This window comes from Paralichthys olivaceus, chromosome 8, assembly GCF_024713975.1.
Source record: "Paralichthys olivaceus isolate ysfri-2021 chromosome 8, ASM2471397v2, whole genome shotgun sequence".
Taxonomy (NCBI): Eukaryota; Metazoa; Chordata; class Actinopteri; order Pleuronectiformes; family Paralichthyidae; genus Paralichthys; species Paralichthys olivaceus.
The window spans coordinates 434,152-457,308 of NC_091100.1; the positions used below are offsets into that span (position 1 = coordinate 434,152).

At 46.0% G+C, this 23,157-nt stretch overlaps 6 protein-coding genes across 6 annotated transcripts; 2 read left to right on the forward strand and 4 right to left on the reverse strand.

The window, feature by feature from the left end:
• Positions 1–668: 668 nt before the first annotated feature.
• Positions 669–2,478, forward strand: pet117 (protein PET117 homolog, mitochondrial). Its single transcript, XM_069529627.1, has 5 exons — positions 669–810; positions 1,420–1,566; positions 1,682–1,968; positions 2,100–2,221; positions 2,356–2,478. The coding sequence occupies exons 1-3, from the start codon at positions 715–717 to the stop codon at positions 1,724–1,726; spliced, it is 288 nt and encodes a 95-aa protein (XP_069385728.1). The 5' UTR covers positions 669–714; the 3' UTR covers positions 1,727–1,968; positions 2,100–2,221; positions 2,356–2,478.
• kat14 (lysine acetyltransferase 14) lies at positions 1,710–6,311 on the forward strand. Its single transcript, XM_020112551.2, has 10 exons — positions 1,710–1,968; positions 2,100–2,221; positions 2,356–2,477; positions 3,015–3,187; positions 3,266–3,700; positions 3,799–4,394; positions 4,541–4,674; positions 4,741–4,916; positions 5,002–5,192; positions 5,920–6,311. Exons 1-10 carry the CDS (start codon positions 1,710–1,712, stop codon positions 6,091–6,093), a joined length of 2,382 nt encoding a protein of 793 aa, XP_019968110.2. The 3' UTR covers positions 6,094–6,311.
• Positions 6,312–6,729: 418 nt separating this feature from the next.
• Positions 6,730–9,310, reverse strand: LOC138411078 (tripartite motif-containing protein 16-like). The gene has a single exon (XM_069529580.1). The coding sequence runs from the start codon at positions 9,174–9,176 to the stop codon at positions 7,506–7,508; it is 1,671 nt and encodes a 556-aa protein (XP_069385681.1). The 5' UTR covers positions 9,177–9,310; the 3' UTR covers positions 6,730–7,505.
• Positions 9,311–12,363: 3,053 nt separating this feature from the next.
• On the reverse strand, positions 12,364–14,653 carry LOC138411075 (tripartite motif-containing protein 16-like). Its single transcript, XM_069529577.1, has one exon. The coding sequence runs from the start codon at positions 14,518–14,520 to the stop codon at positions 12,835–12,837; it is 1,686 nt and encodes a 561-aa protein (XP_069385678.1). The 5' UTR covers positions 14,521–14,653; the 3' UTR covers positions 12,364–12,834.
• A 2,500-nt stretch (positions 14,654–17,153) lies between these two features.
• LOC138411079 (tripartite motif-containing protein 16-like) lies at positions 17,154–19,289 on the reverse strand. The gene has a single exon (XM_069529582.1). The coding sequence runs from the start codon at positions 19,287–19,289 to the stop codon at positions 17,625–17,627; it is 1,665 nt and encodes a 554-aa protein (XP_069385683.1). The 3' UTR covers positions 17,154–17,624.
• Positions 19,290–22,198: 2,909 nt separating this feature from the next.
• LOC138411080 (E3 ubiquitin/ISG15 ligase TRIM25-like) lies at positions 22,199–22,957 on the reverse strand. The gene has a single exon (XM_069529614.1). The coding sequence runs from the start codon at positions 22,848–22,850 to the stop codon at positions 22,227–22,229; it is 624 nt and encodes a 207-aa protein (XP_069385715.1). The 5' UTR covers positions 22,851–22,957; the 3' UTR covers positions 22,199–22,226.
• Between the last annotated feature and the right edge of the window lie 200 nt (positions 22,958–23,157).

The following is a 23,157-nucleotide window of genomic DNA, read 5'->3' on the forward strand; positions in this document are numbered from 1 at the left end:
ACAGTCAGTGTCTTTATATACAGTCAGTGATCGTCTTTATATACAGTCAGTGATCATCTTTATATACAGTCAGTGATCGTCTTTATATACAGTCAGTGTCTTTATATACAGTCAGTGATCGTCTTTATATACAGTCAGTGATGGTCTTTATATACAGTCAGTGATCGTCTTTATATACAGTCAGTGATGGTCTTTATATACAGTCAGTGTCTTTATATACAGTCAGTGTCTTTATATACAGTCAGTGATCATCTTTATATACAGTCAGTGATCATCTTTATATACAGTCAGTGTCTTTATATACAGTCAGTGATCATCTTTATATACAGTCAGTGATCGTCTTTATATACAGTCAGTGTCTTTATATACAGTCAGTGTCTTTATATACAGTCAGTGATCATCTTTATATACAGTCAGTGATCATCTTTATATACAGTCAGTGATCATCTTTATATACAGTCAGTGTCTTTATATACAGTCAGTGATCATCTTTATATACAGTCAGTGTCTTTATATACAGTCAGTGTCTTTATATACAGTCATTAATTTATATATAATCCTTAATTTGATCTTGACCGAAAGGTTTTAGCCAGAGAATGATGCAGTACCAGTGCTGGTCGGTAGGGGCAGCAGTCAGACCCGTCAGCAGCAGCTCCGCAGAAGAAGAAGAAGCAGCAGCAGTTAGCAGGAGGCTAACGAGCAGCAGCTAACGTGATGTCGAGAGCCTCTAAGCTGGTGCTCGGTGTCTCTGTGGTTCTGACGCTCAGCACCGTGGCCGCCGTTCACCTCAACCAGGCCTGGGACCGACAGGTGAGTCCAACCGGTCCAGCGCTGACAGTTAGCATGTTACAGTTAGCATGTTACAGTTAGCATGTTAATGAGCGGGGGGTCACCGGACGCGGAGGAACCGTTTCACCGTTTAACTCCGACGCTGTTTACCGGAGAAGCTGCATCATCGTTTGATCTTTCTCGGTAACAAACAAACAATCAAACAAATAAACAAACAAACACAGAACACGATGCTCAGGCAGGTTAAACTGGCTTTTCAAAATAAAAGTTGTCTTCAGAAAACTGGTCCATGAGCTGATTTTCTCTTGTTGTCATAGAAACTGAAAATAAAACTGAAGCTGATGTCTGATCTGAGAAGTAAGTGAAATAAAGTTCAATCATTCGGATCATCGATGAATTCAAACCTGATTAAAACCTGCTCGGACTTTATTTTGAAGGTCAGTGTTTCCTGCCTCAGGTTGCCTGCTTATTAGATTCACTTCAGCGTTGATGAACTTTATTGTTAGTTTGTAGTTTTGATGATTCGGGAGGTTTTACACTGTTCACTTCCGATCACTCTATATAAATACATCTATGTATAATATCTTATAGAGAGTGTAATCTATCATAATATCTGTCACGTGTCTGCAGCGGCTCCACGAAGGTGTCGTCAGGGACCTGGAGCGCTGGGAGAGGAAGAAGGAGAATCTGAGGAGGTTGGAGGAGCAGAAGATTCTGAGCAGACACCTGAAGGAGGAGAGGGACAGAACTCCGCCCACAGGAGAAGCACTGAGCCAGGTAAGCCCCGCCCCCTGCTCACCTGTGATCACATCAGAGGATCAAGACTTAGTGAGACCGAGTCCATCTCGACCTACTGACACATCCCTTACTGTCCCTCTGTCCATGCTTCCAGGTGCATTCTGGGAACCGGAGGCTCAGTGATGGACAGCAGCAGTGAGCCGCTGGGGGCGGGTGAGGATGAGGCGGCGTGTACGTCGGCCTCTGAGGGTCTGGAGGAGGGGGAGGTGGAGGGGGAGACGCTGCTGATAGTGGAGTCGGAGGATCAGGGCTCAGTGGATCTGTCACATGACCAGAGCGGAGACTCTCTGACCAGTGATGTGGGCGAGGAGGCCGACAGCAGCTGGGCCTGCGAGGACATGTCCTTCTACTGCGACCGCTGCCACAAGTGGACGCCTGCAGGTGAGACAACCAATGAGAACGCTCCGAGCAGAACCGATGGTTTAGCTGCAGCTGTTTGTTTGCTGTGTCTGCACGATGATGGAAGAGTATTGATTCCTGATGGATTGATGAATTTAATCGACTCTGTTCAGCTCAGCTCCGCGGCGAACAGCCCAGTTACCTGAAGGGAGACAACTTCTTTAAGTTCATCTGCTGCGACTGTTCCGAGGACGGGAAGGAGAGTTTCGACAGGATGAGACTCACCTGGCAGCAGGTAAACGTTCATCAGACCGAAGAGCTGCATCTCAGCAGCTGCTTGATATAGTAATAATAATAATGATATTTATCATGATGCATGAGATCTAGCAGCTTCATCTACAACTATCAACATTTTCTTTACATTGGCAGGTGGTGATGTTGGCCATGTACAATCTATCTCTGGAGGGAACGGGTCGTCAGGGTTACTTCAGGTGGAAGGAGGATATCTGTGCTTTCATTGGTCGACACTGGAACTTCCTGCTGGGAACAAGGTTAGTTTTAGATTTCAGTTTGTGAAAATAATATTTTATTATTAGGTGTGAAATCTAAAGCTTCTCAAACGTACAAGTCGTCCTCCCAACATCCTTTTCTCTGCTCCTGTTCACAGTTTACACCTGCAGAGTTAGAATGTGGCTCCTGTGATCATGTGTGAACGGATTAGGATTAAAAGGGAAGTGACAACGGTTGACTGAGAACAGAGAGGTCCTGATTGTGTCCTGTGAAGCAGCAGCAGATTGTCCTGACATGTTGTGTAGACATGTTGTGTAGCAGATTGTCGACTCGTTCACAACAACAGGAACATGTGGGGGACATTCAGATGAGGGGCGGAGCCTGTAGAGCAGCAGGAGGCGGGACATGACGTCTAAACTCTGCTGTGTAAAGATCAGTGTTGTTGTTGCAGGAGAATCTCCGGAGCTTGTCATCACAAACTGAATTTGATGTTTACGTCCTCTCGTACAGCCCCTCCGGGTAAATTTAGGAAACTATTTGGTGTTCAGTGCAGGTCTGATGACGCTCTAACTCCACAGGAAGAAAACTTCGACGTGGTGGAGCACAGTTGCCGGCTGCCTGTCGGTCGGTAGTCCCACCTTCTTCCGCTCTGGAGCACAGGAGTTTGGTGAACCCGGCTGGTGGAAACTGGTCCAGAACCGACCTCCGACCCTGAGACCAGAGGTGGACAAATCCACCACTAAGACTAAAGGTACCAGGAGCTCTCTGCCTACAGATGTAATTGAAATTAAAACGGGCAATTAACCAAATTTAACTTGTTTCCTTTCAGCCTCCAAACCTGTCATGGACCCGATCATCACCGTGGAGGGTCTGAGGAAACGTGGAGCCAGAAACCCTGTGGAAAACGCCATGCAGCTGAAGGAGAAGCGTTCTCGCACACAGGAGGCCAAAGACATCCGACGAGCTCAGAAGGAGGCAGTGGGAGGCTACACCGACCGCAGTGCCTCCTCTACACCCGTCAAACTGAGCGGAGGTCGAGGCGGGAGCACCGGACGCCGGCCCGATCTCATCCTGGAGAAAGGTGAGGTCATTGACTTCTCCTCCCTCAGCTCCTCAGACCGAACACCGCTCACCAGCCCTTCACCATCACCTTCACTCGACTTCTCCGCCCCGGGGACACCGGCGTCTCAATCAGCTACACCCAGCCTTTTGTCCGAGGCAGACCTCATCCCTGATGCGATGCCTCCGCAGGCGCTGTTCCATGGTGAGTTAACTTGTGAATCGTCCACATGATTTCTGTACGATGTGAGTTTTAGCAAGATGTGAGCACTGATGGCGTTTCCTCTGTGCCTGAACCTCCAGACGACGAGGAGATCGAGGCTGAGGGAATGATTGACCCTGGGATGGAGTACATTCCTCCTCCAAGTGCCAGTCTTGTTGGCCGTAAGAAGCTCCGCCAAGCACCTCCTCACATCAAGCGTGAAGCAGACAGCGAGGAGGATGACGGTCGTGAGCATGAGGACGACTTTGAGGAGCCGGCGGGACGAGGTGAAGGTCTGTCTCTCTCTGCTGGGGGGTGTGTTGGTGCTGGGGGTCCTGAGCGGCGGAGGATTACTCATCCTGACAAAGCAGACGGATCTGGTGGCATCTCCCAGAATCCTCGCTATGCACCTCTCACTCTTTATGAAGAGAGGATGCTGCTGCGCCGGCTGGACGCCTGCCCGCTGGCCTTGGCCGTCACCCCGCAGGCTAAACGCCTTCACAGGAAGCTGTTAATCCGCCAGGCCAAGAGGCAGAGAGGACTCCCCCTGCTGGACATCGACCGGGCAGTCAACGCCACTCTCAGCCTGGTGGGAGGGATTTATGGTGCCCAGGAGGCGGGGACACTGATGGGAGGTGGCGTCATGGGGAAGTATTGCACCAACAGCCAGGAGCTGCGAATTCTTGATCGCTTCCAGGTACGTTCATCCTCATACATCCAATCGCTGCGATGCCTTCACCACTGTTAATATTCAGGAGCAGCGTGACGTCAGGACAACCTTCGTTAAGTCTGCTCCTCGAATTCTGTGGCATGAATGGAAATCTAAACTGTGTTTGTGTTCAGACCAACGTCTCCAGCAGACGAGGTGTCCAGCAGCCGTCTGTTTCCTTCTGGCACCGTCTGATGGGAGCTGAGGGCAGTTTGGACCAGAGCATCAAGAGTCCGTATACGTCCCGAATCCTCAAACCGTTCATCAGGTAAAGTTTCCCAAAACACTTCAGTAGAAGTAGAAGATCTGTAACTCATCTGTGGTTGTTCTTAAGGAGGGATTACGAGAGTCGTCCGGTGAAGCTCAAGTTGTTGGCAGAGATCCGAGCCCACCCTCACAGAGCTGAGCCAGACTGGGTCCCGGAGCCCAACGCCCCCATCGACTACTGCTACGTCCGACCAAACCACATCCCCTCTGTCAACGCCATGTGTCACGACAGCTTCTGGCCAGGTAGCACAGATGCATCCTTCTACTCACACACAACTGCCCCTCAATCTATCGGTCTCCAATACCGCCATTACTCCTCCTCCTCCAGGTGTGGACCTTTCCGAGTGTCTGCAGTACCCGGACTTCAGCGTGGTCGTTCTCTACAAGAAAGTCGTGATTGGCTTTGGTTTCATGGTGCCGGATGTTAAATACAACGAGGCCTACATCTCTTTCCTGCAGGTCCACCCTGAGTGGAGAAGAGCTGGCATCGGCACCTTCATGATCTACCACCTCATCCAGGTGAGGCGCTGCAGGTCAGGTCATTGCTGGGGTCACAGGTCAAACAGCTGGTTTCATGAACTTCTTCCCAAATAAAACAAAACCATCAGGGAAACAATCCACCACCTCGTCCCCATGAACAGCACAGATACATCGTCTAGTCCTCAAACCACTGACCCACCTGGAGCACCAGATTTTTATTTGAACCATTTTTCTTCTATTGATCTTCTGAACTGACGTCATTAGTTTCATCATCTAAACCAACAACTTGTCAATCAAAATCCTAGAGGAAGCTGTTGCTAACCAGCTGTGTGACGACTCAGACAGTAACGGTTTGTTCTCTGCTCACCCCCCGGTGGAGGAACATGTCTCACACTGAGTCTGGTTCTAGAGGTTTCTCTCTGTTAACGAGAGTGCTGCTCATTGTTGAACTGTTGGTTTCTCTATATTAAATCAGATCTGAAGCTCTTGACCATCTATGTAAAGAGCCTTGAGATCATGGACATTATGATTGGAACTATACAAATTGACTTGAATGGGCTGTAATCATCTGGAAGCCACCAGAGGGCGTGGTGTCCAACAGCTCTTGTTGGTGGATGTAACGACGGTCAGTCTTAAAAGTCGAATAACATCGAGTCGAGCTCACAGATCAAATATAATCTCCACAGTTACGTTGAGAACATTGGAACTCTTGTCAGACTGTGCTGGTGTGTGTTAGCGGTCACATCTGTGTGTGTGTGTGTTTCAGACGTGTATGGGGAAGGACGTGACGCTACACGTGTCGGCCAGTAATCCCGCCATGCTGTTGTATCAGAAGTTTGGTTTCAAGGCTGAAGAGTACATCCTGGACTTCTATGACAAGTACTACCCTGTCGACAGCACCGAGTGTCGCCACGCCTTCTTCCTCCGACTGAGACGATGAGAAGACGATGCCGTGTGTTCCACGTATGTTTGCTTTGGACAGAGCGAGCAGTCCATCTGGACCTGCTGCCAAGGGAGGGGACATGTGACTGTTGGTTACAGCCAATCAGGAGGAAGCTCCTGATTTCTAAAGCCGTGACTTTGTTTTTGTCTTGTTTCCTTCAATCGTCAGTTAAACATCTGAATGTTTGAGTCATTAAAGTCAAAATTTTAAATGTTTTTACAGAGAAAATATTTTCTGATGTGAACACATGTCCACATTCAGTGGTTTGTCCAGCAGGGGGAGCTGTGAGACAGTAGCAGTTCAGACCTGGAGGTGTGATACTGTCGCCCCCTATAGGAAACAGAAAGTACCAGCTGCTGCAGTGTTTCTGCAGCTGTTTGAAAACACAAACTCAAAGAGTACAGCTTATGAAATGTGATGAGGACAAACCCTCAGCGGGAAACTCTCCAATGAACTGCTGGTTCAGATCGTGACAATCAGAAAGAACAGAAAGCGACACAGCAGCAGATCAACACGTCCGTCCACTAAATATGTGAATACAAGGAGGACGAGTGGATTCAACCTTTACAACCATGAGACGTAATAAAAACAAACCTTCAACAGCTTCTTTTTTTTTGGACATAATTTATTTAAGAAAATCTAAAACATGCAACGAACGAGACATTACACAGAAAACAATTCAAACAAATAATAAAACAACGGATCAATGGAACAACATTCTTTCCCAATCTGAAGATGTGATGGTTGTAATATTATGAACATCTTTCTAATGACTTTTATTCTATAGGTGAATATATATTTGTACGGCCACATATGTACATATATGCCTATCTATACAGACACACGCACCCACACACATACACAATTACCTCCGTATATACATACACACGACCACATACTCTGTCTAACCAACCAAAGTGAGAAATGAAAGAAACCCACAGAACCAAAAACAAGTCCATTTCAAGATGGAGGGGGGGGGGGTTATCATTTTCCTTGCAACCTATAAGCGAATATGTAGATGTTGGACCTCCCTCTTTCCAAATTGTCCCTTCAACAGCTTCTTCAACTGTCCAGGTTTCAAATGTGACCCGACAAATAATCAGCTCATTGATTATGATCAGGATCAATACAGGTTCTAAAACATCCCAGAAGCTTATTTCTACATTGATTCAGAAAACAACAGCAACATTAGTTCTTTCAAACACATTCATGTCAGTGTCATTATAGATTCTGTCTTTACAAAGTGAGACTGAACATCTGGGATGAAGGAGGGCCAGTGTTTGATTGACAGCTGATCTCTGTGCGGAGCAGAAACGTCACCACGACGAACTTTGAGCAACAAACATGGAGACAAAAGAAGTTCAAGATTTAAACACAGAATCTAAATCACTGCTTTTAATGACTCCAGACTATTTGAGTTTACACAACTCAGCTGAGGATCCAGAATAATAAACCCAAACTGCAGCATAGAGAGGCTGAGTGAATGTGGTCTGGACTCTGTGGAGGAGAGTCATGGAGTCAGAGACGCTGTAGAAGGACAGAACACCTGCACTGTGATCCAGGTACACTCCTACTCTGGAGGACGGAGGACCTGACACTGGAGTCTGGATGTTGTTGTGACAAAAGTTATAACTGTTTCTATAACAATCTAATGACCAAGATTTATCATTGAATCCTAATCTACAGTCATGTGACCTCCCTGCTCTGTTGATATTCTTGTATGTGACTGCTACACTAACTACTCCTCCTCTCTCCACCTCCCAGTAACAACGTCCAGTCAGACTCTCTCTACTCAGGACCTGAAGCCAATAAGTGAATCTGTCTGGATGATCAGAATAAAACTGTTCTTCTCTCATTCTTGTCACTTTTCTGTTTCCCTCAGATAATAACAGATGTTTGTTTGCTGTGTTTGGATCCAGTGTGATTTCCTGTGAATATTTGAAGAAGTCAGCTCTGGTCTTGGGCTCTGGTTGTGGCAGTAAAACATCCACTCGAGACACAATCTGTAAAATCTTTGTCTCTGTCTCACTCAGAATGTCCTGTAGTCGACCTCTGACCTGTGACACAGCTGCTGTCACGTCCTCAAAGTTCCTCAGAGGACGGATCCTGATGCTGGATGAGTGTGTAGATTCACTGAGTGACAGTGAGGGGGGGTAGTTGAGTAGAAACTGGATGTGATCCTCTGTGTGTGAGAGCTGCTTCAGTTCATCGTCTCTCCTCTTCAGCTCAGTGATCTCCTGCTCCAGTTTCTCCTGAAGCTCTTTGACTCGACTCACTTCAGTTTCCTGCTGGGATCTGATCTGCTGCTTCACATCAGAGCTTCTTTTCTCCAGCAGACGGATCAGCTCAGTGAAGATCTTCTCACTGTCCTCCACTGCTTTATCAGCAGAGCGGCTGACGGCCTCCTCCTCCTGTTGAAGCAGCTTCACATCTTTCTCTCTGTCCTGGAGTCTCTGCTGGATCGTTTGTCTCCTCGGCCCGAGCTCTCTCTGCCTCTCAGTCCTTTCTGCTGCAGCTGACACTGTGTCGTGGTCTTTATGTTCATCCACAGAGCAGAGATAACAGATACACTGCTGATCAGTGCGGCAGAACATCTTCTTCACCTCATCGTGACGAGAGCAGATGTTCTCCTGGAGCTTCTCGGAGGGCTCCACCAGCTTGTGCTTCTTTAACGGAGGTGACTGAAAGTGAGGCTGGAGGTGTTTTTCACAATAAGAGGCCAAACAAACCAAACAGGACTTGAGAGCTTTGAGTTTTCTCCCAGTGCAGACGTCACAGGCCACATCTTCAGGTCCAGCATAGCAGTGATCAGCAGGAGCAGCTTGGAGTCCAGTCTTCTTCAGCTCCTCCACTAAATCAGCTAACATGGTGTTTTTCACCAGGACAGGCCTCAGTGCGAAGGTCTCTCTACACTGAGGACATCTGTAGATTCCTCTCTGATCCTCATTGTCCCAGTGGGTTTTAATACAGCTCATACAGTAGCTGTGTCCACAGCCAATAGTCACTGGATCCTTCAGTAGATCCAGACAGATCGAACAAGAGAATCTTTCTCTGTCCAGTTGATTTTCTTGCTGCGCCATTTCACCTGCTGCCAGTGACTGTAGAATAGTTTCACTTCCTCTGAACACAAATAGAGTCTCTGCTCCTCCCCCTCTCGTTCACTCCTGCAGTGACTCAGCTCCCACAGTTCACGTCTTGTTCACTGATTCTTACACTGACACGTCTGTGACGGGAGGAGACAGAGAAACCTCCTGACTGGGAGGAGCTGGTTGTGTTTGAGAGCAGGAAGAAGCTTTACTACATTTCTCTGCCATGAGCTGTTTGGGAGTGTTTTATCTGTGTCATCACATTCCAAAGTGAATGTTTGCACAGGGAGCTGTCACATTCAGCTCACAACAGCACAGGTTGGAACATTATTCACGTTTCAATTCTCCAGAAAGTCAATAAAGTTTTTAAGTGGAATAAAAACAAACTTACAAAGTGCTTCACACATGAGAAACACAAGTACAAATACATGAAAACCCACTAATGGAAGAGTAAAAGTATAAAAACTCTACAGGTGACAGAAATGTAATCATGAACACCCTTTACAGTAATACTATCAGGGTACGATAACACCACCCAACTCACAAACCAACCAAAATACCTCAACCCAACCCATAACCTAGCAAACCAACAGACGGACAAGTGTTGGGACCTGGTCTCTGTGAACCATAGCTGGGCCTACATGTGGAGTCAAACGCCTGACCACATGTCTCCTTTGCTCTGGAGACAAAGAAGAGCTTCCAGAACTCAGTCTCCCAGGTGCTTCATCTTCACACACAGGTGGTAAAACTGCTCCTGGAGACAACTCTCAACCACTATTGGTCACTGTGTGCCCCATGACCCATGAGGTCACCAGGCCGATATAAGCCGAGTTTCCCCTCTTCTCTCTTCCTCCTCTTCCCCTGCCGACCTCTCCTGGAGGAGTAAGTTCTGCTCCTGCTCTCCCAGCCAGGGAGACTTCCTCCCTCCACAAGCTCCTCAACTTCCAGCAGGCCTGCCTGGAGCAGACTGCTAAAACCTTCCAAAGGCAGCGACGCGAGAGCCTGCCTAAGAACTTCAGCACAACCGGCCACGACACAAGGTCTGACCAGCAGATGCACAACAGGAGCCACAAACCAACAAGACCACGTCACTGGACTTCCAACAGCACATCCAGAGAGGACCTTTCCCTCTTCTTCATGGACGGGTAACACAACTGGGCTTTATTATTACGCTAGGCTAAGCAAAGGACGGTTTAATCCTATTTCTATTTCATGTGATGTTTGTAAGTTTGACTTGTGTTGCTGTGATATTTGGTAATGTGTTATCTGAAGGTTAATGTTAGTTCTGTTATGCTGATCACTTCTTTGCATGCATCTAACTACTTTCTTTAACCTGGCACCAACACCTCACACACTCCTCTCCACAAACTTAACACCTGCATGTGATCTCAGCCACATGGTCTCACCACTCCAGGGGGCCTTTGTCTTCAGTGGCCAGCCGCCATTTTGAATCTCAGTCACTCACACACACACACTCACACACACACACACACACACACACACATATACACACCTGTATATAGTGAGTACACCTTTTGTTAGTTTGTGTTTATACTTTTATTATTCTCATAATAAATGTTTTTCTTCAGAACACGTCTTAGTTAATGTTGCATCAGTGTGAATGTTGCCAACCTCTACACTGTCAAGAACTCCATATCCTTCAACTTTGCTCGCTGTTGATGTGGTAACTTTGGTTACAGTTATTTATTTAATTATTAATCAGAGTTCCAAATTTGTAGTCAGTAATTTCATGAGACTTATTCAATAAATTGGTTTTCTTCTCCCTCCCTTTTAAGGGTGGTGCCCCGATTTATCTTTTATCAGTTGAATTATTATTTGAGATTAATATTTTTAATATTTCATATTTCTCTGATAGCCACATTTATTGAATGCCCAAAAACCATTTCATCGTACCCCGCCGAGGGAAAGTACATAATCACAACATTTTTGGTGCCCCGTGTGAGGCAAAGTCATTAATAATAACATTATTGTGACGCCACGTGGAGCAGAGCACAACACAAGTCACAGACCACAAATCAACCAACAGCCCAACAACTGACATAAAAAACTAACCACAACCCAACCAACTGACCAACTCACAACCCAACTTACAGCCCAACCGACAAACCCAGAACCCAACAAAGCTGCAGTGAGGAAATGTATGGACACAGTAGAACTGGGTGTGTACGAAGACGGAGCTTTATCAGGCTTTTCCACATTCCAGGAAGAGAAGCAGCACTTTACAAAAAAGACTTGGTTCAACTACTTTGGGTTTGTTGACGACTTTGTTCCTTTAGTTTTAGAGACATTTGAAAACAGAGACAAACTGTCATGTGAGAGAAGAGCCTCCTACAGAGGCTGGATTTGTATATTTATCTAGAGCCATTCATTCCTTGGAAAATAGTTTGAACATGTTTAAATGGAATTCTCTCTGCATCATTTCACCTCTCAGTGATAATGACCGTCTGAGTTGCTCTGTGTCAGAAGTGGAACTCTGAGCTCCTGTCGGCTCTGGCACATCACCACATGTTGGTTCATCTCCAAGTTGTGATGTGAAGGGAAGAGAGTGAGGAAATAAACGGAGAGAACAGAGCTGACTGTGTTTCAAAGTATGAAGAAGATGGAGGCTTATCAAGCTGCTTCACAGTCCGGTAAGAGGAGCAGCACTTTACGATGAAGACTAGATCACAACTTTGATTCGATGTTGGTTGTATAATACATGTTGACACGTTTGGGTTGTTGATGACTTTGTTCCTTTAACTTTAGTTCCATTGAACTTGTTCTTAGTTAAAACACTGAAGGACTAGATTGGTCCTCAGCAGAGCCCCTCCTCATCTGGAACTATGCATTGTTCAAAACATCGAACCGTTCACGTGATGAAACCGCCATTAAAATTTAAATCCTGGCTCCGCCCCCTTGAACCAACACAAATGCCTGAATTTTCTAAACAGTGATCAATAATATTTAAATGATTTATTAAGTTAGAACCTTTTGGATTTAGAGCTTTGAATGATGATTGAAGAAGCAGCATGAGGAGAAGAGCAAGTCCGAGCACAAACGGGGAACGTTTGAGTACAAGTGCTGGGTTTCAAAGAGAGCATTATGACATTTGTTGTGAAATCAATAAGTCTCGATCTGAAACTGAAAGACCACGCTCCGAAATAAAGAGGAGAGACAAATATATGAAACAACGTTATTCTTTATTCAAACCTTCAGTTTGTTCACACGTTTCATCAGTAGAGTCGGTTCAATGACTCTTGATCTCATGGAAACATTCACTTCATCCACACAGTCAGTTTGTTTCACCTCCATCTCACAGGAGGAAAAGAAAAGAACAAATAATCAGCTCATTGATTATGATCAGGATCAATACAGGTTCTAAAACATCCCAGAAGCTTATTTCTACATTGATTCAGAAAACAACAGCAACATTAGTTCTTTCAAACACATTCATGTCAGTGTCATTATAGATTCTGTCTTTACAAAGTGAGACTGAACATCTGGGATGAAGGAGGGCCAGTGTTTGATTGACAGCTGATCTCTGTGCGGAGCAGAAACGTCACCACGACGAACTTTGAGCAACAAACATGGAGACAAAAGAAGTTCAAGATTTAAACACAGAATCTAAATCACTGCTTTTAAAGACTCCAGACTATTTGAGTTTACACAACTCAGCTGAGGATCCAGAATAAACCACAACTCCAGCATAGAGAGGCTGAGTGAATGTGGTCTGGACTCTGTGGAGGAGAGTCATGGAGTCAGAGACGCTGTAGAAGGACAGAACACCTGCACTGTGATCCAGGTACACTCCTACTCTGGAGGACGGAGGACCTGACACTGGAGTCTGGATGCTGTTGTGACAAAAGTTATAACTGTTTCTATAACAATCTAACATCCACGATTTATCATTGAATCCTAATCTACAGTCATGTGACCTCCCTGCTCTGTTGATATTCTTGTATGTGACTGCTACACTAACTACTCCTCCTCCTTCTCCTCTTCTCTCCACCTCCACCTCCCAGTAACAACGTCCAGTCAGACTCTCTCTACTCAGGACCTGAAGCCAATAAGTGAATCTGTCTGGATGATCAGAATAAAACTGTTCTTCTCTCATTCTTGTCACTTTTCTGTTTCCCTCAGATAATAACAGATGTTTGTTTGCTGTGTTTGGATCCAGTGTGATTTCCTGTGGATATTTGAAGAAGTCAGCTCTGGTCTTGGGCTCTGGTTGTGGCAGTAAAACATCCACTCGAGACACAATCTGTAAAATCTTTGTCTCTGTCTCACTCAGAATGTCCTGTAGTCGACCTCTGACCTGTGACACAGCTGCTGTCACGTCCTCAAAGTACCTCAGAGGACGGATCCTGATGCTGGATGAGTGTGTAGATTCACTGAGTGACAGTGAGGGGGGGGAGTTGAGTAGAAACTGGATGTGATCCTCTGTGTGTGAGAGCTGCTTCAGTTCATCGTCTCTCCTCTTCAGCTCAGTGATCTCCTGCTCCAGTTTCTCCTGAAGCTCTTTGACTCGACTCACTTCAGTTTCCTGCTGGGATCTGATCTGCTGCTTCACATCAGAGCTTCTTTTCTCCAGCAGACGGATCAGCTCAGTGAAGATCTTCTCACTGTCCTCCACTGCTTTATCAGCAGAGCGGTTGACGGCCTCCTCCTCCTGTTGGAGCAGCTTCACATCTTTCTCTCTGTCCTGGAGTCTCTGCTGGATCGTTTGTCTCCTCGGCCCGAGCTCTCTCTGCCTCTCAGTCCTTTCTGCTGCAGCTGTGACTGTGTCGTGGTCTTTATGTTGATCCACAGAGCAGAGATAACAGATACACTGCTGATCAGTGCGGCAGAACATCTTCTTCACCTCATCGTGACGAGAGCAGATGTTCTCCTGGAGCTTCTCGGAGGGCTCCACCAGCTTGTGCTTCTTTAACGGAGGTGACTGAAAATGAGGCTGGAGGTGTTTTTCACAATAAGAGGCCAAACAAACCAAACAGGACTTGAGAGCTTTGAGTTTTCTCCCAGTGCAGACGTCACAGGCCACATCTTCAGGTCCAGCATAGCAGTGATCAGCAGGAGCAGCTTGGAGTCCAGTCTTCTTCAGCTCCTCCACTAAATCAGCTAACATGGTGCTTTTCACCAGGACAGGCCTCAGTGCGAAGGTCTCTCTACACTGAGGACAGCTGTAGATTCCTCTCTGATCCTCATTGTCCCAGTGGGTTTTAATACAGCTCATACAGTAGCTGTGTCCACAGCCAATAGTCACTGGATCCTTCAGTAGATCCAGACAGATCGAACAAGAGAATCTTTCTCTGTCCAGTTGATTTTCTTGCTGCGCCATTTCACCCGCTGCCAGTGACTGTAGAATAGTTTCACTTTCTCTGAACACAAATAGAGTCTCTGCTCCTCCCCCTCTCGTTCACTCCTGCAGTGACTCATCTCCCACAGTTCACGTCTTGTTCACTGATTCTTACACTGACACGTCTGTGACGGGAGGAGACAGAGAAACCTCCTGACTGGGAGGAGCTGGTTGTGTTTGAGAGCAGGAAGAAGCTTTACTACATTTCTCTGCCATGAGCTGTTTGGGAGTGTTTTATCTGTGTCATCACATTCCAAAGTGAATGTTTGCACAGGGAGCTGTCACATTCAGCTCACAACAGCACAGGTTGGAATATTATTCACGTTTCAAAGTCTCCAGAAAGTCAATAAAGTTTTTAAGTGGAATAAAAACAAACTTACAAAGTGCTTCACACATGAGAAACACAAGTACAAATACATGAAAACCCACTAATGGAAGAGTAAAAGTATAAAAACTCTACAGGTGACAGAAATGTAATCATGAACACCCTTTACAGTAATACTATCAGGGTACGATAACACCACCCAACTCACAAACCAACCAAAATACCTCAACCCAACCCATAACCTAGCAAACCAACAGACGGACAAGTGTTGGGACCTGGTCTCTGTGAACCATAGCTGGGCCTACATGTGGAGTCAAACGCCTGACCACATGTCTCCTTTGCTCTGGAGACAAAGAAGAGCTTCCAGAACTCAGTCTCCCAGGTGCTTCATCTTCACACACAGGTGGTAAAACTGCTCCTGGAGACAACTCTCAACCACTATTGGTCACTGTGTGCCCCATGACCCATGAGGTCACCAGGCCGATATAAGCAGAGTTTCCCCTCTTCTCTCTTCCTCCTCTTCCCCTGCCGACCTCTCCTGGAGGAGTAGGTTCTGCTCCTGCTCTCCCAGCCAGGGAGACTTCCTCCCTCCACAAGCTCCTCAACTTCCAGCAGGCCTGCCTGGAGCAGACTGCTAAAACCTTCCAAAGGCAGCGACGCGATACTTTTATTATTCTCATAATAAATGTTTTTCTTCAGAACACGTCTTAGTTAATGTTGCATCAGTGTGAATGTTGCCAACCTCTACACTGTCAAGAACTCCATATCCTTCAACTTTGCTCGCTGTTGATGTGGTAACTTTGGTTACAGTTATTGATTTAATTATTAATCAGAGTTCCAAATTTGTAGTCAGTAATTTCATGAGACTTATTCAATAAATTGGTTTTCTTCTCCCTCCCTTTTAAGGGTGGTGCCCCGATTTATCTTTTATCAGTTGAATTATTATTTGAGATTAATATTTGTAATATTTCATATTTCTCTGATAGCCACATTTATTGAATGCCCAAAAGCACACCATTTCATCGTACCCCGCCGAGGGAAAGTACATAATCACAACATTTTTGGTGCCCCGTGTGAGGCAACGTCATTAATAACATTATTGTGACGCCACGTGGAGCAGAGCACAACACAAGTCACAGACCACAAATCAACCAACAGCCCAACAACTGACATAAAAAACTAACCACAACCCAACCAACTGACCAACTCACAACCCAACTTACAGCCCAACCGACAAACCCAGAACCCAACAAAGCTGCAGTGAGGAAATGTATGGACACAGTAGAACTGGGTGTGTACGAAGACGGAGCTTTATCAGGCTTTTCCACATTCCAGGAAGAGAAGCAGCACTTTACAAAAAAGACTTGGTTCAACTACTTTGGGTTTGTTGACGACTTGGTTCCTTTAGTTTTAGAGACATTTGAAAACAGAGACAAACTGTCATGTGAGAGAAGAGCCTCCTACAGAGGCTGGATTTGTATATTTATCTAGAGCCGTTCATTCCTTGGAAAATAGTTTGAAATGTTTAAGTGGAATTCTCTCTGCATCATTTCACCTCTCAGTGATAATGAGCGTCTGAGTTGCTCTGTGTCAGAAGTGGAACTCTGAGCTCCTGTCGGCTCTGGCACATCACCACATGTTGGTTCATCTCCAAGTTGTGATGTGAAGGGAAGAGAGTGAGGAAATAAACGGAGAGAACAGAGCTGACTGTGTTTCAAAGTATGAAGAAGATGGAGGCTTATCAAGCTGCTTCACAGTCCGGTAAGAGGAGCAGCACTTTACGATGAAGACTAGATCACAACTTTGATTCGATGTTGGTTGTATAATACATGTTGACACGTTTGGGTTGTTGATGACTTTGTTCCTTTAACTTTAGTTCCATTGAACTTGTTCTTAGTTAAAACACTGAAGGACTAGATTGGTCCTCAGCAGAGCCCCTCCTCATCTGGAACTATGCATTGTTCAAAACATCGAACCGTTCACGTGATGAAACCGCCATTAAAATTTAAATCTTGGCTCCGCCCCCTTGAACCAACACAAATGCCTGAATTTTCTAAACAGTGATCAATAATATTTAAATGATTTATTAATAAGAACCTTTTGGATTTAGAGCTTTGAATGATGATTGAAGAAGCAGCATGAGGAGAAGAGCAAGTCCGAGCACAAACGGGGAACGTTTGAGTACAAGTGCTGGGTTTCAAAGAGAGCATTATGACATTTGTTGTGAAATCAATAAGTCTCGATCTGAAACTGAAAGACCACGCTCCGAAATAAAGAGGAGAGACAAATATATGAAACAACGTTATTCTTTATTCAAACCTTCAGTTTGTTCACACGTTTCATCAGTAGAGTCGGTTCAATGACTCTTGATCTCATGGAAACATTCACTTCATCCACACAGTCAGTTTGTTTCACCTCCATCTCACAGGAGGAAAAGAAAAGAACAAATAATCAGCTCATTGATTATGATCAGGATCAATACAGGTTCTAAAACATCCCAGAAGCTTATTTCTACATTGATTCAGAAAACAACAGCAGCATTAGTTCTTTCAAACACATTCATGTCAGTGTCATTATAGATTCTGTCTTTACAAAGTGAGACTGAACATCTGGGATGAAGGAGGGCCAGTGTTTGATTGACAGCTGATCTCTGTGCGGAGCAGAAACGTCACCACGACGAACTTTGAGCAACAAACATGGAGACAAAAGAAGTTCAAGATTTAAACACAGAATCTAAATCACTGCTTTTAAAGACTCCAGACTATTTGAGTTTACACAACTCAGCTGAGCATCCAGAATAAACCCCAACTCCAGCATAGAGAGGCTGAGTGAATGTGGTCTGGACTCTGTGGAGGAGAGTCATGGAGTCAGAGACGCTGTAGAAGGACAGAACACCTGCACTGTGATCCAGGTACACTCCTACTCTGGAGGACAGACGACCTGAGACTGGAGTCAGGATGTTGTTGTGATAAAAGTTATAACTGTTTCTATAACAATCTAACATCCACGATTTATCATTGGATCCAAATATACATTCATGTGACCTCCCTGCTCTGTTGATATTCTTGTATGTGACTGCTACAGTAACTCCTCCTCTTCTCTTCACCTCCCAGTAACAACGTCCAGTCAGACTCTCTCTACTCAGGACCTGAGGCCAATCAGTGAATCTGTCTGGATGATCAGAATAAAACTGTTCTTCTCTCGTGAATGTCACTTTTCTGTTTCCCTCAGATAATAACAGACGTTTGTTTGCTGTGTTTGGATCCAGTGTGATTTCCTGTGAATATTTGAAGAAGTCAGCTCTGGTCTTGGGCTCTGGTTGTGGCAGTAAAACATCCACTCGAGACACAATCTGTAAAATCTTTGTCTCTGTCTCACTCAGAATGTCCTGTAGTCGACCTCTGACCTGTGACACAGCTGCTGTCACGTCCTCAAAGTACCTCAGAGGACGGATCCTGATGCTGGATGAGTGTGTAGATTCACTGAGTGACAGTGAGGGGTAGTTGAGTAGAAACTGGATGTGATCCTCTGTGTGTGAGAGCTGCTTCAGTTCATCGTCTCTCCTCTTCAGCTCAGTGATCTCCTGCTCCAGTTTCTCCTGAAGCTCTTTGACTCGACTCACTTCAGTTTCCTGCTGGGATCTGATCTGCTGCTTCACATCAGAGCTTCTTTTCTCCAGCAGACGGATCAGCTCAGTGAAGATCTTCTCACTGTCCTCCACTGCTTTATCAGCAGAGCGGCTGACGGCCTCCTCCTCCTGTTGAAGCAGCTTCACATCTTTCTCTCTGTCCTGGAGTCTCTGCTGGATCGTTTGTCTCCTCGGCCCGAGCTCTCTCTGCCTCTCAGTCCTTTCTGCTGCAGCTGTGACTGTGTCGTGGTCTTTATGTTGATCCACAGAGCAGAGATAACAGATACACTGCTGATCAGTGCGGCAGAACATCTTCTTCACCTCATCGTGACGAGAGCAGATGTTCTCCTGGAGCTTCTCGGAGGGCTCCACCAGCTTGTGCTTCTTTAACGGAGGTGACTGTAAATGAGGCTGGAGGTGTTTTTCACAATAAGAGGCCAAACAAACCAAACAGGACTTGAGAGCTTTGAGTTTTCTCCCAGTGCAGACGTCACAGGCCACATCTTCAGGTCCAGCATAGCAGTGATCAGCAGGAGCAGCTTGGAGTCCAGTCTTCTTCAGCTCCTCCACTAAATCAGCTAACATGGTGCTTTTCACCAGGACAGGCCTCAGTGTGAAGATCTCTCTACACTGAGGACATCTGTAGATTCCTCTCTGATCCTCATTGTCCCAGTGGGTTTTAATACAGCTCATACAGTAGCTGTGTCCACAGCCAATAGTCACTGGATCCTTCAGTAGATCCAGACAGATCGAACAAGAGAATCTTTCTCTGTCCAGTTGATTTTCTTGCTGCGCCATTTCACCTGCTGCCAGTGACTGTAGAATAGTTTCACTTTCTCTGAACACAAATAGAGTCTCTGCTCCTCCCCCTCTCACAGTTCACGTCTTGTTCACTGATTCTTACACTGACACGTCTGTGACGGGAGGAGACAGAGAAACCTCCTGACTGGGAGGAGCTGGTTGTGTTTGAGAGCTTCAGGATTGACTGTATTTCACAGAGGCCTGTTCAGCCCCGTGTTAAGAGGAGCTGTCAGTGAGAGGCAGAGGATTCGATCCTTCATTCACAACATGCAGTAACAATTAAAGTCAAATCAAATAGATGCTTTAATAATAATACATCACATCTTTACTTATAAAGCACATCTCACAACCAATAAAGAAAAACTCAGTGATAGAAGAATTAAAAACTACAACAGCAGAATAAAGGTTAAGTGAGGTTAAGGTCGTCTTTTCTGTCCCCGAGGACAGTGACACACACGACCCGTACACATCATCACAAACATAAATACAGAAAGACAGCTCCAAGAATCCATGAGTCCTTTGTTCAAATATTAAAATATATAATATATAGTTATATATATAATAACCTGTTTGCTGTGGTTCAAGTCCTGGCAGCAGAGTTCTGTTCTGTCTGAAGTGCCACACATTTCTCTACACACACATCAAAACACTGTTGCACTGATTGTTCACCCGAATACATCACGTGCTTTTATTATGAAAATGAAACATTTGAACCTTTAATTTGTTAAATGTCGGCTGATCTTTTCTCAACTGTTACATTTCCATCCGAACATATTTCAACTGAATCATCAGAAAATCATAAGTCATGAAGTCGTGAGAGAGTTTGTGTCTCAGTCAGAAACTCTCGTCCAGGTTCAGTTAGTGTTTCCTCAGTTTGTCCAGTAAATCCAGTCCAGTCTGAGCAGCCAGCAGAGACGCCATGTTGTTGCAGCCGGAGCTCACCGCCGCGTCGTACGGCGTCTGACCACTGGCGTTCCTCCTCCTCACACTGGCCCTGCAGCTGCGGAGGAGGAGCAACAACAGCGTTTAATGTCTGAGCAGAGTGAAACATAGACTTTAAACAGGAACCTCACTTCCTCCAGAAATAAGAAATAAAAAAAGAAATATCTCAAATCTGCCATCTTCATTCAGTGTCAGCTGTCAATCATCTCGTCTGTTTCTACGTCATCGAATAACTGATGAAACCAAACTGATGAGAAACATGAGAAACAGAGAGAGAGAAGAACGAGCTGAACGTCTGCTTTGATTCTTTGGTCTGGTTCATGTCCCATCTGCTAACATGGAGGAGGAGGTTAATGACCTGACACCAGGGGGCGATCAAGACATCCATCTTTATTTGCAGTGTGTGTGTGTGTGTGTGTGTGTGTGTGTGTGAACAGGTGTATGGTACCTGAGCAGGACCTCGGCACACTTCAGACCTTCAGGACCCTGAGCTGCAGCTTCATGCAGAGCTGTGTTCTTCATCCTGAGGAAGACGAAGACATCATGTTTACTTAACGACACTTAAACAAGGGAAGCTGCGCCCCCTGCAGGGAGACATGATATTTGAACATGAATGACTTGTGTCATCTTACTGTCCCGACTGCTGGTCCACATCAGCTCCTCGCTGCACCAGAAGAGGAAGTACATCACTGTGACCATGCACCGCGGCAACCGCAAGGGCGTGTCGGCCGTCCCTACCACAGCAGGAGGGATCCGCCCCCTGGTGGTCAAAGAACATACAGGTCAGTATGACCTACGTCCTTCAGAGGCTGCTGACGGCTGCAGAAACTTTTACCTGATCCAGGAGCTGCTGGATGACACTGATGTGACCTCGACCTGGAGCCAACTCCTTCAGCAGCTGAACGTCCTTCACCTGCAACCACCAATCAGAGAGGAGCTTTAATTCCTGATCGAACAGGTAACAAACAGACTTCCCTCTATGTGGTTCCACCCGAACACACCGAACACACTGAACACACTGAACACACCTGAACACACCTGAACACACCGAACACACCTGAACACACCGAACACACCTGAACACACCTGAACACACCTGAACACACCGAACACACTGAACACACCGAACACACCTGAACACACCGAACACACCTGAACACACCTGAACACAACGAACACACCTGAACACACCTGAACACACCTGAACACACCCGAACACACCCGAACACACCGAACACAATGAACACACCTGAACACACCTGAACACACCTGAACACACCCGAACACACCAAACACACCTGAACACAATGAACACACCTGAACACACCTGAACACACCTGAACACACCGAACACACTGAACACACCCGAACACACCGAACACACCTGAACACACCTGAACACACCTGAACACACCCGAACACACTGAACACACCTGAACACACCGAACACACCTGAACACACCCGAACACACCCGAACACACCCGAACACACCTGAACACACCGAACACACCTGAACACACCCGAACACACCTGAACACACCTGAACACACCTGAACACACCCGAACACACCTGAACACAACGAACACACCGAACACACCTGCACAGCTGGTGGAGGACCTTACCGGAGGTTTAAGTGTCAGGGTTGGTTTGGGGGGTTTCACCAGACCTGTGGTTTTATCACTTCCTGTCAGACACAAACAAATTATTTAAAAATATTTGTCAATTTAGTCAATGAACTAAAATCCTTCCCTGTGAGGACTCGTGTGAAGGATTTAGTGACATCTAGTGGTGAAATTGCAGATTATCAAGGGTATAAATAACCCAATAAATAAAGTGTACGTACGAACCGTTTGTGCTGAGGCTGCTGCTGAATCGCTCTGTAACGCTGCTCAGAGTCTCAGTCCCACCTGCTGGTAAAACGCCACCTGCCGGAGGTGCATCATCGCCGGAAGGATCCCCCTGATAGCACACACACTCCGTCACCTCACGTTTACCAGACGCAACATGACAACATGAGCTGTGGCTGTTTTTGAAACACACCTGCTGCAGCTGACACTGTGTCGTGGTCTTTATGTTGATCCACAGAGCAGAGATAACAGATACACTGCTGATCAGTGCGGCAGAACATCTTCTTCACCTCATCGTGACGAGAGCAGATGTTCTCCTGGAGCTTCTCGGAGGGCTCCACCAGCTTGTGCTTCTTTAACGGAGGTGACTGTAAATGAGGCTGGAGGTGTTTTTCACAATAAGAGGCCAAACAAACCAAACAGGACTTGAGAGCTTTGAGTTTTCTCCCAGTGCAGACGTCACAGGCCACATCTTCAGGTCCAGCATAGCAGTGATCAGCAGGAGCAGCTTGGAGTCCAGTCTTCTTCAGCTCCTCCACTAAATCAGCTAACATGGTGTTTTTCACCAGGACAGGCCTCAGTGCGAAGGTCTCTCTACACTGAGGACATCTGTAGATTCCTCTCTGATCCTCATTGTCCCAGTGGGTTTTAATACAGCTCATACAGTAGCTGTGTCCACAGCCAATAGTCACTGGATCCTTCAGTAGATCCAGACAGATCGAACAAGAGATTCTTTCTCCGTCCAGTTGATTTTCTTGCTGCGCCATTTCACCTGCTGCCAGTGACTGTAGAATAGTTTCACTTTCTCTGAACACAAACAGAGTCTCTGCTCCTCCCCCTCTCGTTCACTCCTGCAGTGACTCAGCTCCCACAGTTCACGTGTTGTTCACTGATTCTTACACTGACACGTCTGTGACGGGAGGAGACAGAGAAACCTCCTGACTGGGAGGAGCTGGTTGTGTTTGAGAGCAGGAAGAAGCTTTACTACATTTCTCTGCCATGAGCTGTTTGGGAGTGTTTTATCTGTGTCATCACATTTCAAAGTGAATGTTTGCACAGGGAGCTGTCACATTC

Bases quoted from the DNA above. Each gene is read 5' to 3' on its own strand.
- LOC138411079 (XM_069529582.1), bottom strand. From the start codon at position 19,289: ATGGCGCAGCAAGAAAATCAACTGGACAGAGAAAGATTCTCTTGTTCG.
- LOC138411075 (XM_069529577.1), bottom strand. From the start codon at position 14,520: ATGGCGCAGCAAGAAAATCAACTGGACAGAGAAAGATTCTCTTGTTCG.
- pet117 (XM_069529627.1), top strand. From the start codon at position 715: ATGTCGAGAGCCTCTAAGCTGGTGCTCGGTGTCTCTGTGGTTCTGACG. The intron at 811-1,419 runs GTGAGTCCAACC...ACGTGTCTGCAG, and splicing joins ACCAGGCCTGGGACCGACAG to CGGCTCCACGAAGGTGTCGT. The intron at 1,567-1,681 runs GTAAGCCCCGCC...CCATGCTTCCAG, and splicing joins CAGGAGAAGCACTGAGCCAG to GTGCATTCTGGGAACCGGAG.
- LOC138411080 (XM_069529614.1), bottom strand. From the start codon at position 22,850: ATGGCGCAGCAAGAAAATCAACTGGACGGAGAAAGAATCTCTTGTTCG.
- LOC138411078 (XM_069529580.1), bottom strand. From the start codon at position 9,176: ATGGCGCAGCAAGAAAATCAACTGGACAGAGAAAGATTCTCTTGTTCG.
- kat14 (XM_020112551.2), top strand. From the start codon at position 1,710: ATGGACAGCAGCAGTGAGCCGCTGGGGGCGGGTGAGGATGAGGCGGCG. The intron at 4,395-4,540 runs GTACGTTCATCC...GTTTGTGTTCAG, and splicing joins GAATTCTTGATCGCTTCCAG to ACCAACGTCTCCAGCAGACG. The intron at 4,917-5,001 runs GTAGCACAGATG...CTCCTCCTCCAG, and splicing joins TCACGACAGCTTCTGGCCAG to GTGTGGACCTTTCCGAGTGT.